Consider the following 17,811-nt stretch of genomic DNA (forward strand, 5'->3'; position numbering starts at 1 on the left):
CAAACAAACAAACAACTCAGTATTCAATTTGAGAAAACTATACAACTCGATTTAAACTTTGTTGTAGTTGTACGACGGTGACACGTGCCGAAAATAGATGATCTACAAGCTTACAACTTGTCGCATCTCCAACGTGTTGTGAGTTTGTGGATCTAATATTTTCGGGGCGTGAAGGAGCATAGATTAGGCATGAAGGTGCAGCGTAACCGGCAGAGGGCAGGTTTTTGGCCGCAGGGTTTTTCCCCGTGCTGGGCCCGGGAGTGGTGTCCCGGTCTGCTCGGGTTACACATTCACTCATGGAATCCAAGGCGTGGTGGGGGCATCCTCCCTCCATGACACTGTTGCCTTTGTGTTGTCCCTGCCCCGAGGCCGGGGCAGGTGCAACAGCTGAGGGCAGGGCAAGAGAGGCCAACTGCTGTCCCTCCAGAGACGCCAATGTACTGTACAGTACACAGTAAAAATCCCCATGCTTAATTCAATTAAGAGTCTAAAAATGGACCTGGTCCAATTGGGTCCATTTTTACACTCTCAGGACTTGACTGTGTACTAACATGGAACGGTTTTATTCTGTGAGTTCTTCTTAAGAATAACAAGGAGTTGGGGAAAATTGCACTCAGCTAACACGTGATATATGATATACAATGATATACGGTACAAAAAGCAGCTGTATACTCCTTGTTATAACTTGCAACTACCGAGCTATAGTATAAATTGCACTCTCCTGAGGCAGGAATCTATCAATCAATCTATCGGTTAAGTGCTAAATTGCATGTACAGATGTTTGTATCGCCCCCAAACCAGAAATATTTTGTTTTGGTGATTCATTGTGAGATAAAATATAGAATGGGAAGAAGTGGCATTTTCTGGTGGTTTCAACTCTATGATTTTACCCACTCACACCACTTACTGCTCCAATGGAGCCAGTGAAGGGCATATTTCCACACCAAAAATATTTACCATCTATCATTAAACTAATCTTTGGGAGAATTCCTTCACTTTAATGTGACTAGGACATTATGCTGCCACAAGAAACAGAAATCTGTGTATTTAAGTATTTAATTCCACCTCTGCATGCCTCCTAAGAGTCCTATCTATTGACTTGCCTTAAGCCTATAAATAGCATTTACTAAATAATCCATTTTATATAACCCTCTTGGGGACTAGATTGTTGGTGTTTGCAGTTGTGGCAAACATTGGACTAAAGTATAACCTTTGTATGGGTGACAATCTATCTCACACTATCGGTTTTGTCTTGTCTTGATGCCACTGAAAACAGCCCATCTGGTACTCAAAACAGGATAAAACACATTAAGAAGTATAATTATGGGAACAACAATTTGACCTAGGCATTTAAGACTCCACAAATATACAGTGGTGGAAACTAAATAAGTACATTTACTCAAGTACTGTACGTACAATTAAGTGCAATTTTGAGGTACTTGAGTGTTTCAATATATACCTCTACTCCACTACATCTCAGAGGCAAATATTGTACTTTTTACTCCACGACAATTATTTACTTTATACATTTAGATTATTATTACAAAACCAATGTTTAACCAATTAGGCCCTATTTCTACTTTGTCTATTCAAAAATAGCCAATCTGCAAGCTCACAACACTCACAACACAAATACTGTATACTGCAATGCTTGTGGCATGTGAGCACTCTCCCTGCCTCTCTCCCCATGTTATGCAGACAGCTGTCCAGCGATGACACTGCATGTACAGGCCTCACTGGGCCATGCCTGTGAGATTAGCTGGGGGACATTTAAACTTTAAAGGGACCTACAAAGACAGCTGACCGTGTGTTTATCGCATGCAAGAGCGCACATGTGCCGTCCATGCATTCGCATTCTAACTCACTTCGCAAGGACTTGAAAACCTGAGGATATCTGCCTTTCTACAGAGCTTCAGCTGATAAAATCTTTTTATCTTGGTTACTAATATTTTCCCTCCTGCAGAGATTACCGTAATAAGACTTGCTGTATTTGTCAGCCGTCCACCATGGGTGCGTTTATTGCAAAGTTGCTGCTTCCTACCATCAGTAGCCTGGTGTTTCTGCCTACAGCCAGTGTGGCCGCCAAGAGAGGGTTCCACATGGAAGCCATGGTGTACTTCTTCACAATGTTCTTCACAGCGGTAAGCCCCACCAGCAATGGGAAAAGAGAACACTGTCACTGTGTCAATGAGATAGCTCTAGTGTAGAACAGTGCTTACAACAGCACATAGAGGCAGAGGGGATGTCTGGAGAGATGTGAGGTATGGTAGTAAATTTGGTAATTAATGTGGATATTTTGCTGCCATGCTTGACAACTTATATATTTAGGTCTGTTTTTCATGTGAATCATTTGATTTAGTATAAATGGGAAACAGTCTAAATCTATTTTGAAATCTGTCACTCAATTGGTCAATGGTCCGGACAACTTCATCCTAGACAATGTCATTATTTGATAGGTAAGGGTCATAAAATCGTCGAAATGCTGTCCCCAATGCTTTTCCAATATAAGCTTTAGTATCCTGTCAGAAATCATTTTGTAAAAGCGTGTCAAAGCTAATGTCTCCTTTTATTATTATTATTGTTAACTAATTAATTCATTTGTTTGTTTATTTGTTTGTTTTTCCCAACTTGTAAAAACTCACCACAAGTATTATATGAGTTTTGGAGGGGTCGTCCCGCATTTTTGCAAAAACCCTGATATTATTATGCTGCTGTACCTACAGTATGTGCCACTTTTTCCTGAAGATTTCTGTTGTCCAACAGGTTTACCATGCATGTGATAGTCCAGGCCTCTCCCTCCTGTGCTTCATGCAGTATGACATTATGGAATACTTCAGTGTATATGGTACTGCTCTCTCTATGTGGGTCACTCTCATAGGTGAGTAGAAACATACAGTACGGCACATAACAACAATATGCATGATGTGTAGTAAGTGGGCAAGTTGCTGAGAGGGACTCCTAAGGAACTGAAAGTTCACAGGTCTGATCCTTTCAACAAACAAAGTGTTCACCCTATATCCCACTAGCCCCATTGCCTTACCTCTTCGGTGAGACAGTAAAATCCCACACTGTAAAAGTGTAAAAATGAGTGTTCATTTGTAAAATCTGAGGGTTAATTTAGTGTACAAATGGAACCACATTTGTCCGCTCTCAGAGTAAAATTAACACTGAGGATTTCACAGTGTACCTGTTGTTCCATCATTCTAGTTGACTGGCCGCAGTGGTTCTTGCATTCTCTTTGAACTGTGTGCAGTGTGACTGAGCAGTTGTTGATAGCATGTGTCGTGTCTGCGACGGTCTCTCACATGTGTTCAGACGTGCTTTTTAATCAGGATACATAAGCACACACACACACGCACGCACGCACGCACGCACGCGCGCGCGCGCGCGCGCGCGCACACACACACACACACAAACACACACACACACACACACACACACACACACACACAAAGGAACTGTTGGTGTTTAGTTTATGCTCATAGTATTTGCTTGTCTGACATCCTATTGTGTCTGACATTTTAATGTTGTTATCATTTATACACTGTGTGTCTTTAACCAATCCTTGTGGACCCTGTCCCAGCTCTTGGAGACTTTGATGAGCCAAAGCGTTCCAGTATAACAATGTTTGGAGTGTTGACCATTGCTGTGAGGATATACCAGGACCGTTGGGGCTACGGAATCTATGCTGGACCAATTGGTTCAGCTGTCTTTATCATAACCATCAAATGGGTGAGGGCCATTTTGAACTTTCTAGAATATTCCATCGTTCACAGTAAAATCCTCAGTTAAATGTTTCCATTTGTAACTCAGAGAGTGTACATATTTGTACAGGAGCAATAGGCCACACAGCAACTGTTGTCTGTCATTGCAGCTCCAGAAGATGAAGGAGATCAGGGCTGTGTATCCAGAGAAGAAGGTATACACTCAGCAGGTGGGGCCAGGATGCTGTTTTGGAGCTCTAGCTCTGATGCTGCGTTTCTACTTTGAGGTAAGTGTGCTGCATCTCCGACCCATTCCTCACATCAGAGCTAAATCCTTACATAGAATTCAAGTAAATCAGGGATTTACGGGAACATTTTTTCCAAAGAGCTTACCTGCTAGCTACAAGACTGAAACATTCAGCACAACATGTACTGTAACATATAACATTGCCAGTAAATCAAATTTAAAACTACCAGTTCTTACTGAGAAGGTTGACCATTCATATCTGTGCATAGATAGATATTTTAAGATCTGGCACCAGTTTTGAAAACCTTAAAATGCATTTTTAGTGAGTGCATTGTCCACTGATTCGCCACATTTTCACTCTCCTCAATACAGGAATGGGACTATGCCTACGTCCACAGTTTCTATCATCTGTCACTGGCTGTGTCCTTCGTGCTGCTGCTACCCAAAAAGAATCGTTATGCTGGGACGGAACGAAACGCAGCCAAGCTCAGCTGCTACACTCTCTGCTGCTGTGTATGTGCCTTTTTTAATCTCTTAGAGAAAGGAGAGATGATCACTCTCGACGTGTTAGTAGGATCAGCATTTGATTCACGCAGTTCAGAGCAGGGCTAAACTGCAGAAAATAACACTAAGATCGATAGTGCCAGTTGCACTTTTACTCTTATTACTCTGGATAAGATAGATTGTACCACTTATTTTATACTAAAGCCATTCGAAAATAGCTGATGTACAAACTCCCCTTGTAGCTTATAGATCACCTATTTTCAAGAAATGTTTAAAATCTTGAAATATTGTGAAGAAATTTGAATGTAATTTTATTTGTAATTATTTATGACATGCCCAATATAGGGACACCAGGGTTAATGCGGTTAAAATGTAAATTGACATCATCACTGCGCTACATCATCATAGCAAGTGATGCAAAGAAATCTTTCAAATAAATGTAACTTTATTTTCTTTTGCATATTACCAGTCCATGTCCCCCGGTTCTTCAAAGGAGGAGAAGAACAAGCAGACAAAAAAGACAAAAAAGACTCGGACCATTTGGACAGTTCCCAGTCTTACCACGGAGAAGCCGTGGAGCCGGACCTGCAGCACCGCGACTCTACCTCTATACAACCCTCCATCAACACCCGTCAAAGGAAACACCATGACTCTACCTCTATACAACCCTCCATCAACACCCGTCAAAGGAAACACCATGACTCTACCACTATACAACTCTCCATCAACACCTGTCAAAGGAAACACCATCAGAAAGCTCAAGGAAATGAATGGCTGGAAGTGACCCCTCTGGGTCACGAGTGGACCTCTAAACTTAAGGTCACACACACTGGCTGGTCAAATGTAGAAAGACTTAATTCTAAAGAGTAAGCGCAAAGAGACAAGGGGATTTAACACCGTTATCAGCCAAATGTCGGTAAATCTTTGCTGCGGCTGCTGGGTCTACTTTACACTTTGGCAGAGAACCTATCGTCATTTGGAGGTTTCTTTATGTATATTCCAAAAATCATATTTGGCTGGTAAAATTATGACGGTGGCTGGTGAATTTTGTACTCCACCAGCTATTGTGGCCAGTGGGCGAAAACAAACTTGGTTTCTGCCGTTGGCTATAGAACCTATGGGCGAGAACAAGGGTCAAATCAGACTCCATGTGCCATCAGAGGACCCTATAAGGAGAGATAGATGTCTATCTAAAATGCCTGTGCAGACATCAGGACAGACAGCCACTACCTAAGAACACAGTGAGAGGGACTTTTTTTTAGTCAAGCCAGTAAAACTGACTGGAAAATTTGTGAGTAGCACAAACCAACAGATGGTTTATCTCTCCAAAATATATAAATTGTATTTTGAAATGTTCCTCAGGAGAGATCCTTCGTCTGCTCCCTTTTCTCTCTCTGTTCCTTTCTCCGCTTTTCCTCTTTCAATCTCTCCCTCTCTCAGAGAAAGGAACTATGCGGTTACGAGAATTACGAGACTGTAAAAATCTCATTTTGCTCTCTTCATGTATCCCTGAAGTGCCAAACATGTCATCTGGTGCATCAGATGTTTGAACGGTGCAGAACTCGCTCCAGATATTGGGACGCTAAACTGACTGCAACACCCTGAAAATGTTTCCGAGGCAACAGGTGTACTGTTGTCTATTAATTCCAGTTCACTGACCAAACAACTTTGGCACTGTTCTCTTTCCATACTGTTGAGATTCTATAATGTTTTTTTCTGAAATATTTATGTATATATTGCTTATTTATTGGTATATTGCGAGGGCTATTTTTAACTGGGCTGGTTTGGTGCAGGTTTTTTTCACAGTTTGAAAATAAAATATTTGTATTGTGTTGGTGTAGACTTAATCATGCTTCAAAGGAGTTACATACAGTAAAAAAGGCTAAGATGAATACAGTACATACAGTATAGGGGTGGCAGTGGCTCAGGGGTAGAGTAGCCGGTAGAGCAGATGGGAACCACAAGGTTCCCAGTTCGATCCCGGGCTCCCCCAGAGTTAGTGTCGAAGTGTCCTTGAGCAAGACATGAGCACGTTGGTGCCTTGCATGGTTTCCTCCGCCGTCGGTATATGAATGTGTGTGTGTGAATGGGTGAATGTAATGCACAATCTATGTAAAGCGCTTTGGATAAAAGCACTATATAAATGCACCATTTATCATTTACAGTCATTATCATAATACAGTTCAGTGACACGGACTCAGCAGAAGTCTGCCATTGACAAAATCTCTCCTTGGCATATATCTAAAAACACACTAGACGTAGCCCAGTCTAGCAACGCTAATCCAATTCCAGTCCCGGGTATCCCATATTCCACTTTCACCTCAGCGGGACGTAGGGTGTGCGTTCGCCGCACGTCACCTGCCCGAACACTACCCAAAGACTACAAACGTGCTCTTGCGCGTCTATATAGACAAAACAGTCAACGGCCAATATGTGAATGAAACTCCCATCCACCGGGAATGTTTTGAGCCGAGGCCAAGCCACCAGCTCCTGTGCCCAGAGAAAGGTGTTTTTGTCTGGGCTGAGAAACCTGGCGGGCCACTGGGCGTCCTGGCTGAGCTGCGCCTCCCCATCCCTGACAGGACGGTAACCCGAGCCTTTTATTGCACGAGTGTGAAACACTTTTCAGCTCCTTTACGACCACTGTCTGTCCCGCACCACTTTGTTGAGGGTCCGAGGCCCACACACACACACACACACACAGAGAGAGAAGCAGACACACTCACATTTTGAGGGATCTGAAACAGGGCCGGCCCGGCCCAGTACGGCCCGGGCCACGCTGCAGAACAGCAGTGTCAACACAAGGTGATTGACAACATTCTGAGCGTGGTCGTCTCCTCGTGGTCGTCTGCACCTACATTCCACGGCTGAATGGAATCTTGGTGGGTATCTAAATATAATAAAGAAATACATCTGAACAAATACAAAAAATTACTTTCTTTACCAGTGGAAGGGAACTCGCTCCAGTATTCCATATTTGGCATGCCTTTCACAGGCTACTGAAAACAGCAGCAGACCAAGTTAAGAAGATCGGCTTTCATTAGACTCAATTAAACAGAAAGAAACCATTACACGGTAGTAATTACAACAAAAATATATGGTATGCTTGGTATGTTTGCGCTGCAGTTATTTAGTTTGGGTACGTTCTATGGCAAGAGATCTGTGAGAGCTGCACAACTCCTTTCTCTCTATCAGCTGTTGCCACAGTTGTTGTCCGTACTTAGTATAGGGTCAGCTGACTCTTAGAAAACACTCTCCTACAGTCTATACCACCAAGTAGAGATTATCTGATATCACATTTTCATTGACAATACCAACCAGTACTAAACCTTAAGTAGAACTTAAATAGTTATTACATAAACAGTTATGCAATAGTTATTACATTTATGGACTGTTTCTAAGGTAGCCTGTATTCTAATATGCAGTACAGTACAGCTGTTTAAAAACAGAAACCCTGTGTAAAATACCTCTTTGCTGGACGGCAACGGAGTGCAATAACAACTTGGTCTATAAGTATGGCAGTGATTTTCAAACTTTTGGGCAATGGGCAAGGCTCAAGGTTCATAGTGAAAATGACATCAATTACATTACATTTCAAATGTTCACCTATAATGATATACTTGAAATAGTGACTCCAGGTTGAAAGTGGTTGAAAAATGTTTTAAGGGTATAGAATTTGCTAGAGTTTTGGGAAATGGGAAATTACTGATATAGTAAATGGAAAAACTAATGTTCATAACTAGTTAGAATACAGTATATTGGGAGAGAAACACGCCACACCACCGGCAATAGAACCCCTAGGCAGCCAGGGCAAGAACAAAACACATTTCGATGGGGCAAGTAGCTTTGGCAAATAGGAAAAAGCCTTAACGTCAGACTGGTTATATATTAATATACTTTGGGAGTAAACCCTGCTTCCTTCTTCCCAGTCTACAAGGGGCACCGGGGCGGTCCCAAGGTTGAGAATTACTGTAGTACAGGGCATTGCAAGTAGAATCACATTATGGTTAACCCATTCAATCCGGGAATCTGTGTCATTTTAAGATTTCTTTGGCTATTCAAAAATAGCAGATACAAGCGAATGCCGCGCTATGAACTTGTACATCTGCTATTTTTGAAAAATCGTGAAAATGTGGTCAAATCTTTGAATATATATATTTAACTCAAATGTTTGATTCTGGGGGGGTCCCTGGAACAAAACATTTTGAGATGGGGGTCCAGTCCGCGGTCAAATACATATCTAAAAATGATTTCAAAATCCTAACAGTATGTTGCTATATCAGTGGTGCTCCAACTTTTCCATGTCACGGACCACCCAAAATGATATGTATTTTGCATACCTGTACATGTATTTGTATTATATGTATTATCTGAATCTGTATAAAGACTTGTGTTGCATGGCCTTCCTATCAGCTTTCATTGCACTATGCTGCAGAAAAGCCTGATGTACTATGAAATATTCTACTACTATCATTGCATTTCTCCAGTTAATGGGATATCATGTTCATTGTGTGGGGATGTTCTATTTGATAGCAAATAGAGGAATCAAAGAAAACATTATTGGATAATGAGAAATGAAAAGTTGTAGAATACTACGGTATATCCAAAGGCGTTGTGCGAGAGCAAACCAATAATAATAGAGTTATCTGGCTTTTTGTGGGAATAAACGTTCCATGTTCAGTCTATCTCTGTAAAAAAAATCAAAAATGTGACTGGTCATCCATCCATTCCTAGTCATAGCAATCTTTTTTGTGTCATTTTAGACAATCAGACTTGCTTAACCCACTGGTCATATGACAGTACATTTGAACACGCCTAACCTTGTACTATCAGTCATTTTCTAAGAGTAGGTGCTACTTTCTTTTCATGATGGATATCACATTTGCAAACCATCACTTTCTATTACATCCAAGTACCAACATAGTAAATTTGGGTCTCTACTGCCACTTGCTGGACAACAGAATAAGAATTATTAATAAATGTAGATTCTTCTTTTTATGGGTCCAAGGGAGAGAGAGGTTATTCAGCCGCACAATAAGTTGGCCAATGCTGGGTATTGTAAGGAGTTCAAATCTCACTGTGAACAACCAAATTGTGGACTTCATCATCTTCCTCTTCATTATCACATGATAGTCACCATATCTTCTTCTGTGCTTGGACATGTTCATTGCTACTTACGGATGTATTTTAGAAATAAGCTTTTAGTTTTGTTATAACCCACTCTCATTTATAATTATAGTTTAGGACTGCAACAACAATTTCTATTCCTGTCAAAAACATTCCAAGCAACAAATGGAAAGCGTATGAGTTACATCACCCAGTATATAGATGCCGCAAATATACCCGTGATTCTATATGAATTCAGTATGATTGAAAATCCAAAGAGTCAGGTGTACTGTACATTTGTCCCCCCAAACTTCTTCCAGTATAGAGTACAGAAGTCCTGACGTCACTCATTCATCCCCAGGTTCGTAAAGTAATTTCGCTCTGGAGAATAACATTGGGTCATCGTAGAATCGTCTCATATAAGAATTGTGGTCCAAAAATAAACAAACTGTCTCGGCGATATTGTCAGGGAGGAGGTTCTGTATCGTTTATGATAGTCAGTCACTTATATTTGATACAGTCTGTTTCTGGCGAAAATGTAACTAATTCGGCGGAAGTAACATTATCGTTTTCTCACCGTCAGTTGATGCTTCATATCCATAAGAGTAAAACTGCCGGGGTCATTTGTTTATTTTTGGAACACAGTTCTTATTTGACGCGATATTAAATACGTCTATGGGGATTCAGAATGGGGTGGAAAACCGCGAACCAGGTAGACAAACCTAGGACATGTAAATTACGTCAGACTTCGGTGCTCTATTAGTGCCCGGTTAGATGCCCCAGTGCTTTGGACTTGTATCTTTGCATTGACTTTGCATGTATTGGTTCTGGTGAAGCGCTTCACACTAAGCAATTGGTTGGACGGTTCTCGATACGGTTCTTGAGATAAGCGAAGGACAGACAGACAGACAGACAGGCGCGAGCACACGCGCAGCCGCGCACGCACACACACACACACACACACACACACACACACACACACACACACACACAATTCTATATGATTTTATAAATAACAGCTGGAAATAAAGGAAATTAATACTTTATTTAATATAGCATTAGTGGGTCATCTTTGTCCACTTCTAGGACTGTCCCTCTATACTTGTGTGCCTGCAAAATGCTCTTCACCTGCCTGTGGAACTCCTGTTGGCTCACACATGGCTTGGTCTCCTCCCCTGACTCAGATGGACCTTTTATTGGCAGTCAGACTGACTCTCTGTGTCTTCATTGGCCACTGCCATCCTTTCAAGCTCACTACAAGGTCTATGGACAAATGAGTGTATTATAAAAACGGAGTGTAGTTGCTCTGGATTTTAGCCACTATATTAAACATAGCCTAATAAATAAAGCCTAAGAGACAATCGCAAGGAAAATATGCATACCATATATTTTTTTTTAAATTAGTGAGTTCATAACAACCTACCTTACAGTATCTCTTCCTGACATGGTAAAACCTGGAGAGTAGCAGGACTGGATTCTATCCATTAACTGATGTCTGACCGTCTGTCCTGTTTCACTGGACAGTATGTCTGACACACAGCATCCTGGTGACAGGCTCAGGAGCAGAGCGATCGCCTACACACACACAAAGACACACATACATGTGCGTGATCACAAATTCACAGAACACACACACACACACACACACACACACACACACACACACACACACACACACACACACACACACACACACACACACACACACACACACACACACACACACACACACACACACACACACACACACACACACACACACACAGCTTTCTGAAAATTCAAAGTCTCTTGTCTTTACCTCATCATTGGCGGGGTCCAATATTAGTGTGCTGATGGTATCCTGCATTGTCCCCTGCAGGTTGAGTACTTTGTGGAAGGCCTTGGCTCTCTTCTCATAGTAGCGACTAACACGTGGGTTGTACTTGATGGCCAATGAAAACCTGTCAGCTGCTTCCTGGAACCGCCTATGGATACAAATACAGGAAGTAATTTGCAAGAGAACTGCTTGAAATATGCAGTATTTGAATTTCCTTTTTCTTCACAATTGAATAATTACCCCCTACTTATTGGTCTCGGGAGGGTGTGGGACAATCACACATCTCCTTCTCTTCATCTGACAGTGACGAGTTTCACAGGGATGGGGTAATGCATATGGAGAAACACGCTATTTATTACTAGTTCCTCCCACTACTGAGTAGGAGTTCCAACCAATATCTAGGAGTCCAATGTGACAGTGATCACCCTCTCCTACCAGCTTCTCACCCGCAAACACACCTAATTGTGTTTGTTGGAGTGCCCCGGACACCGTGGAGGAATTGAACCCCAATTGTGGGCAGTAACTTTACCCCTGAGCCACCTGGATGCCCCATGTGCACATACTCAATTAATGCACTTTATGTATGTCTGTGTATATATGTGTGTGTGTGTGTGTGTGTGTGTGTGTGTGTGTGTGTGTGTGTGTGTGTGTGTGTATGTGTGTGTGTGTGTGTGTGTGTGTGTGTGTGTGTGTGTGTGTGTGTGTGTGTGTGTGTGTGTGTGTGTGTGTGTGTGTGTGTGTGTGTGTGTGTGTGTGTGTGTGTGTGTGCGCGCGCGCGCGCGCGTGTGTCCGACCTCTCCTGGAAGCTGTGTGAGCCCATGGTGTTGTGGAGAACAGCAAGTCGGGCCCAGATGGCCGGGTCATTAGGACTCATCTCCTCCGCCTGCTGGTAGTCAGCCAGCGCAAAGCTCCACTCCCCCTGCTTAAAGAAACAATCTAGACCACACACACACACCAAATAAAATGTGTGTCTATGAATGTCTATGAATGGATACACTTGTGATGAAAATGAGAATTGAGAATAATAATTGAGGGTAATAATTGATCATAATGATTGAGAATAGTAATAGTAATAATACTAACATTTAGCAGATGCTCTTAGATGAAAAAAACAAAATGAGTGAGCAGCAGGTAGTCTGTGTCACCTTCTTAAACAACAATTTGATGGGACACATGTTGGAGATTAAATCTGAGACAAACCGACACTAAAGCCTGATTCATTTATACTTTGTTGCACAACAGTGTCACGCATCAAGAATTGCCAAAAATAGCAGACCTACAAGCTCACAACGCTGTAAGCTTGTAGGTCGGCTATTTTCTGCATGCGACGGCGTCATGCATAATCATATTTGAACTGGGGACCCCCCAAAATAATCATATTTAACTGGGGACCCCCCCAAAATACTCATATTTGAACTGGGGACCCCCACCCTGACAAGCACTTGGAATTGTAGGAGTTGAGGCATTCAATTTTGAACAGATAAATATTGTGAAAAGTCATTAATTTGTCGCTTCACTGTCATCTGGGGGCCCCCTCAAAATCATGTGGCGACCCCCCTGGGGGTCCCGACTCACAGGTTGGTGAAGCATAAATTAGGCTTAATAGAGAACATCTATCTACCTTTACACTGCCCAATGCCCTGCCCTCCATTCCATCATCCACCCCACGTTCTCACCTCCTCGGTTCATGTAGAGGCCTCTCTCCGTCTTCTCCTCCTGGATGGCCTTGTTGAGGAGCAGCGTCGCTTTGGGGTGGAACCCTCTGGAGAAACACTGCACGGCAAAGTCGTTGTAGGTGAGAACCAGCTGGGCCCGGGCCTCCTTCCGTACGGCTCTCAGCTCGTCCTGTAGGAGGCTGTCTCCAGGCCGAGCCTTCTGCTCACTCAACTCTATGGCCTGGACCAGATCCTCAATAGACGCCGTGAAGTCTTTCAAACGGCGATAAAGGATCCCTCTAATAGGAGAGTAGGGGAGAGGATTCTATCCAAATATTCTCTCCAAATACAGTCGTTGACATGAATCGTGTATGTGAACAATATAATAGCAGTGCGTGCTAGGACAGGGATCACCTGAAGAGGTAGTAGCGTTCGTTCTCAGGCAGGTGTCGCAGGGCTGTGTTGATCTTGGACAGAGCTTCTGGGAGCTTCCCAGAGAGGGCTTTGCTGACTGCCTCCTGCCTGACCTGTTCACTCCTCTCCTCCAGCTGAGACAGCAGAGCCATGGTTTCTGCACATGTTGGGTTCAACACCAGGGCTGATTTTGCATCATGGTAGCACTGGGTTACCTGGATGGAGGATAAATTGTCGCTGAGATAATGGAAAACAACAAAATATTTTACCATGATTATGTAGACGACAAACAAATTTGCATAAACCTATCACCAGACAATTAGGCCTGTCAAAATTATTACATAAACGTCTAATCGCAATTATCTAAGATAATCACAATATTTTTGCATAATCGTTTCCATGTTGAAAAATGTTCATTCATTTTCAAATACTTAAAAAAAGCAGAAATAGCAGATCTACAAGCTTACAACACGCAATGTAAGCTTGTAGATCAACTATTCCCGCTATTTTGATATCTTTGTATATTTAAGTTATTTGTCATATCTGCCCTGTGCAATATTTCATTACAAAGCCTAAAAGGCAAACAGAAATGTAATTTGTATTCATATGTTCCAATGTTCAACGCCAAAAACACAATTAAATCGTTAATCGCAAATTATTTGTGTGACAATTAATCGTCAACTTCAATTTGTAATCGTGACAGCCCTACAGACTATGGTCCAATACAAGCACTGGTATGTGCCAGAATGTTCTAGACAAGTTGTTTTTGTTGCCAAGGAAGAATTCATCAGTACAAACCACAAACCAATCCAGAAATCTTGGTGTAGTCATGGACTCAGACCTGAATTTCAACAGCCACATTAAGACAACTACAAATTACCGTAGCCTATATTACAGTGGACATTACAGGGAGTGAGAGTCAGGGTTCAGTTTACCCCTGATCATATCTTGCCTTTATTGATAGTCCACAGTGTAGAGTCTACACTGTGGACTATCAATAAATGCAAGATATGATCAGGGGTAAACTGAAGATGTTTAATGTTTATTGCAGACAGACAGACAGACAAACAGTTGGCTGACCTGGTTGAGTTCCATGTACAGCCGGGCTCTGAGGGTGTAAAGGTCTGCAGTCTGGGAGTCAGACTCAATCCAATCAGTCACCAGTTTCAGACAGTCACTGTAGCGGCCTAGCGCTGACAGACAGGCAAGGCTGCAACAGAGATGACAAGAAACAATGTGTGTGAGTGTGTGAAAAACGATTATATATCAGTTGGCTGTCAGCATGGCCGTGTATTCTTCAAGTATATAAGTTAAGAGGCAAGGAGAGGCATTACTGGCTGAGATGTGGTCATGGTGCTGTTATGAGTGTATGTGTGTCTGTAGCTCCACCTGCTGGCTGTAACTACAAACCTAAAAGCATGCATTGATTGCTTGATGATTTATATCCATTAGGGATCTTTGTCTGTGTCATGTGGCAATAGATCACATGAAACAAGACAACACAACACAGAGACATCCAAGACATACACAACAATACAACACAACACATAGCATCACATGAAAATGTGTACACATATGCACACAAACAAGAGGAACATTAAGAAAAGTAAAAGGGAGAGGGGACAAGGAATGAAGAATGGAGGGTAAAGGCACAGAAGACCATCACCGTCTCATCTGATAGGCTCTGCAGTGGGGCTTCGACTCAGCAGCCTTGGAAAAAGACTCTAGAGCCTCCAGGAACAGACCCTGGTCGAACAAACACTGACCCTGAGGACAAGTTCATATTATTGTTTTTGTTTTTTTCTTCAGTAGTTTAGCTTCATAATTTTCTTATGTATAGCAGCGCTGAATGGTTGCAACAGTAGAACAGTACTAGATCATCAGTATTACACAGCAAGAGAAAAGTAAGAAGAACACTGGCCACTGTGGCTTCCACCCTTCAATCCTTGCTTCCTTTTAAGGAATATCCAAGCAGACTGACCTGTAGGTAATAGATAAAGGCCAGGCGAATGTGGAAGTCCCCAGCAGGCTCCAGGACGCTGGCATGTTTGTAACCAGCTGCTGCCGACTGGAAGTCACACAGCTGTAGATATGCCTCTGCCTGTCGCACATAGAACTGGCTCTGCAATACAGGACAATAGCAATAGTATTATCCTAAAGCAGTGGTTCTCAAACATTTTTCGTGCCAAGGACCCCCAAATTGATATGTATATGTGGCCGTGGACACCCACCCGAAAATATGTTGTGCCAGGAACCCTCAGAAGCAAAGATTTGTGTTAAAAATGATCGCCTTTTAGAAAAAAGATTTAAAGATTTGCACACATTTTCAATATTTTTCAAAAATAGCAGATCTACAAGCTTGTAGTGCGGCACTTGGTTCCGCGCTATGAGCTTGAAGATCTGCTATTTTTGAACAGCAAAAGTATAAAATATGGATAAAGGGATTCAAATGATTGTGACGCTTTTTTAACAAATTTTGCTGAGGATGCCCTGGTATCCCCCCAAGGACCCCTGGGGGTCCCTGGACCCCACTTTGAGAACCAATGTCCTAAAGCAGTTGTTGTCAAACCTTTTTATTTCAAGGACCTCATTTAACTCTGAGAGTGTACAATTGGAACCAAATGGACCCTTCCAGGTTAATTTGGCTCCATTTGTACACTTGCAGAGTTACAGACCTGTAAGCATCCATTTGGACCCCTTCAAGGAAACCTGAAGGTTCCTGGTCCCCACTTTTTAGAACCATTGTCCTAAATATTAGATCAACATGTGAGTAGAATTATTAGTGGGCTGATGAGGGGAACACTGCTCAGGAAGAGGTTTGGAACGTCACCGTTGGTCACCCTCACCCACCACCCTCATTGTCACTTGATCAGGAGCCTTTGACCAAAACCAACAAAGGAAGAGCATTTTTTCGTTGCAATATGCACTAGAACTATAAAAGTAGCCATGTGGTGAGGTGGGGATGGGGGTAGGTTATGCAATACAAATGAAAAGGGTCCCCAATTATACCTATTTAGAACCTAATAACCTTCTAACTTCACAGGTGAAATATTTCTGTATGACTCTGACATAAGCTAAACTTGGAGTTAGTTGGTCATGTCTGATGTCAACGGAAACAGTCAGGTCAGGTGTATGCTGTAAGTGAAAGAACGGTATATACCTGATTTGGCTGTAGAGTCATGGCTTTGGAGTAGCAGATTACAGCCTTCTCAAACTGGAATTGTCTCATTGCCTCTTCTCCCTTTGAATAACTGAAAAGTCGACAACCTTGAATGAGTTCTTCATTTCGACTTATCTCCATATAATTGGTCCTCACCTCATTAACGCTCATTATGAGAATGGCACCATTTCTGTCTACTCACTCTGTGTCTCAGGGGAGGGCTGTGGACAGTTCAGAAACCATGCCTACCATTTACATGATCGGTGACGTTAAGCAGCAGGTTTTGTCATTTCAAACAAGATTTTTGAAATGAATGCAAAAACGCTGGCTTCTATTATAGCATGCAAACTTTACAGGAAGAGAAAGGATGCAGTTTCTATTAGCTTGGAATCCCCATCGATGATGTCATATAGGCAGGTTTCTGAACTGTCCATAGCCATTTAAAGTGTCAATGAGAAAATGTATGCCTTAATATATTAATTCCTTAATGAAGCTCACTGCTCAAAAGCCTTGTTCCTTATAATAAAATCCGCCTGTAGGTCTGGTCTGTCAGGAGGAGGACAGTTCTGCCCAGGTGTGGTCAGAAAGAGCTTGCTTAGGTGACCACTTTTATGCCTGGCCTCTTCCAAATCCTGCTCTGATACAGCAGTGGGGAACAGGCCATCTTCAACCTGATAGTAGATTCAACAAGTATAAACAAGTATTAGGCATCATTCAGCATTAACAAGCATAAAGCCTACTGACTTTACTTAATATGTTAGTAGGTAGGTAGGTTAGTAGTAGGCCTAGTAGTAGTAGCAGTAGCTTATAGAAGTAGGCCTATACTAGGATACGAAATTGTCATGGCGACTGAATTCCCGCTCGGATTAAAAAGGTAAAATAAACAAAGCAGGTGGAAGTGGAAGGTTGTAACAAATACAATTAAAATACAATAACATCTGAATAATGCTATTTAAATGTTTTGTTTTTGTAGAGGTTAGTTCGATACCTGACTTGACTATTATAAAATCAGTTAGCCAGATTTTTTTTAAATTATCATCTTAACATCTTCATTATCAAACAAACTAGTTTTACCTGCTGGTCCTTCTTCTCTAGAGAAAAATCCATTGTGGGTTTTTAATTATTTTTACATGTACTCTCTACTGGCATTCTCTTTTCCACAAGAAACTTTCTGTGTTGAGAAAATCTCGACGTAACCAAGGAAA

General features: G+C 42.0%; 2 protein-coding genes across 2 annotated transcripts; one reads left to right on the forward strand and one right to left on the reverse strand.

The window, feature by feature from the left end:
* Positions 1-1,803: 1,803 nt before the first annotated feature.
* mymk (myomaker, myoblast fusion factor) lies at positions 1,804-6,243 on the forward strand. The gene is made up of 6 exons (XM_084054937.1): positions 1,804-2,141; positions 2,764-2,878; positions 3,584-3,732; positions 3,875-3,991; positions 4,324-4,464; positions 4,925-6,243. The coding sequence occupies exons 1-6, from the start codon at positions 2,007-2,009 to the stop codon at positions 5,237-5,239; spliced, it is 972 nt and encodes a 323-aa protein (XP_083911063.1). The 5' UTR covers positions 1,804-2,006; the 3' UTR covers positions 5,240-6,243.
* Positions 6,244-6,771: 528 nt separating this feature from the next.
* On the reverse strand, positions 6,772-17,760 carry LOC311044084 (tetratricopeptide repeat protein 16-like; the record flags this gene model as incomplete). The annotated part of the gene is made up of 13 exons (XM_084055505.1): positions 17,681-17,760; positions 17,105-17,277; positions 16,607-16,697; positions 15,428-15,568; positions 15,113-15,213; positions 14,527-14,692; positions 13,447-13,661; positions 13,054-13,331; positions 12,172-12,313; positions 11,360-11,525; positions 10,985-11,136; positions 7,182-7,234; positions 6,772-7,052 (listed from the first exon to the last, which is right to left on the reverse strand). The coding sequence occupies exons 1-13, from the start codon at positions 17,711-17,713 to the stop codon at positions 6,772-6,774; spliced, it is 1,992 nt and encodes a 663-aa protein (XP_083911631.1). The 5' UTR covers positions 17,714-17,760.
* Positions 17,761-17,811: the final 51 nt, after the last annotated feature.

The sequence above is a fragment of the Gymnoscopelus microlampas genome (assembly GCF_963454915.1).
Source record: "Gymnoscopelus microlampas genome assembly, chromosome: 4".
NCBI classification, from domain to species: Eukaryota; Metazoa; Chordata; class Actinopteri; order Myctophiformes; family Myctophidae; genus Gymnoscopelus; species Gymnoscopelus microlampas.

Coding starts and splice junctions, on each gene's coding strand:
- mymk (XM_084054937.1), top strand. CDS start 2,007: ATGGGTGCGTTTATTGCAAAGTTGCTGCTTCCTACCATCAGTAGCCTG. Junction 2,879..3,583: donor TATGTGGGTCACTCTCATAG/GTGAGTAGAAAC, acceptor ACCCTGTCCCAG/CTCTTGGAGACTTTGATGAG. Junction 3,992..4,323: donor TGCTGCGTTTCTACTTTGAG/GTAAGTGTGCTG, acceptor TCCTCAATACAG/GAATGGGACTATGCCTACGT.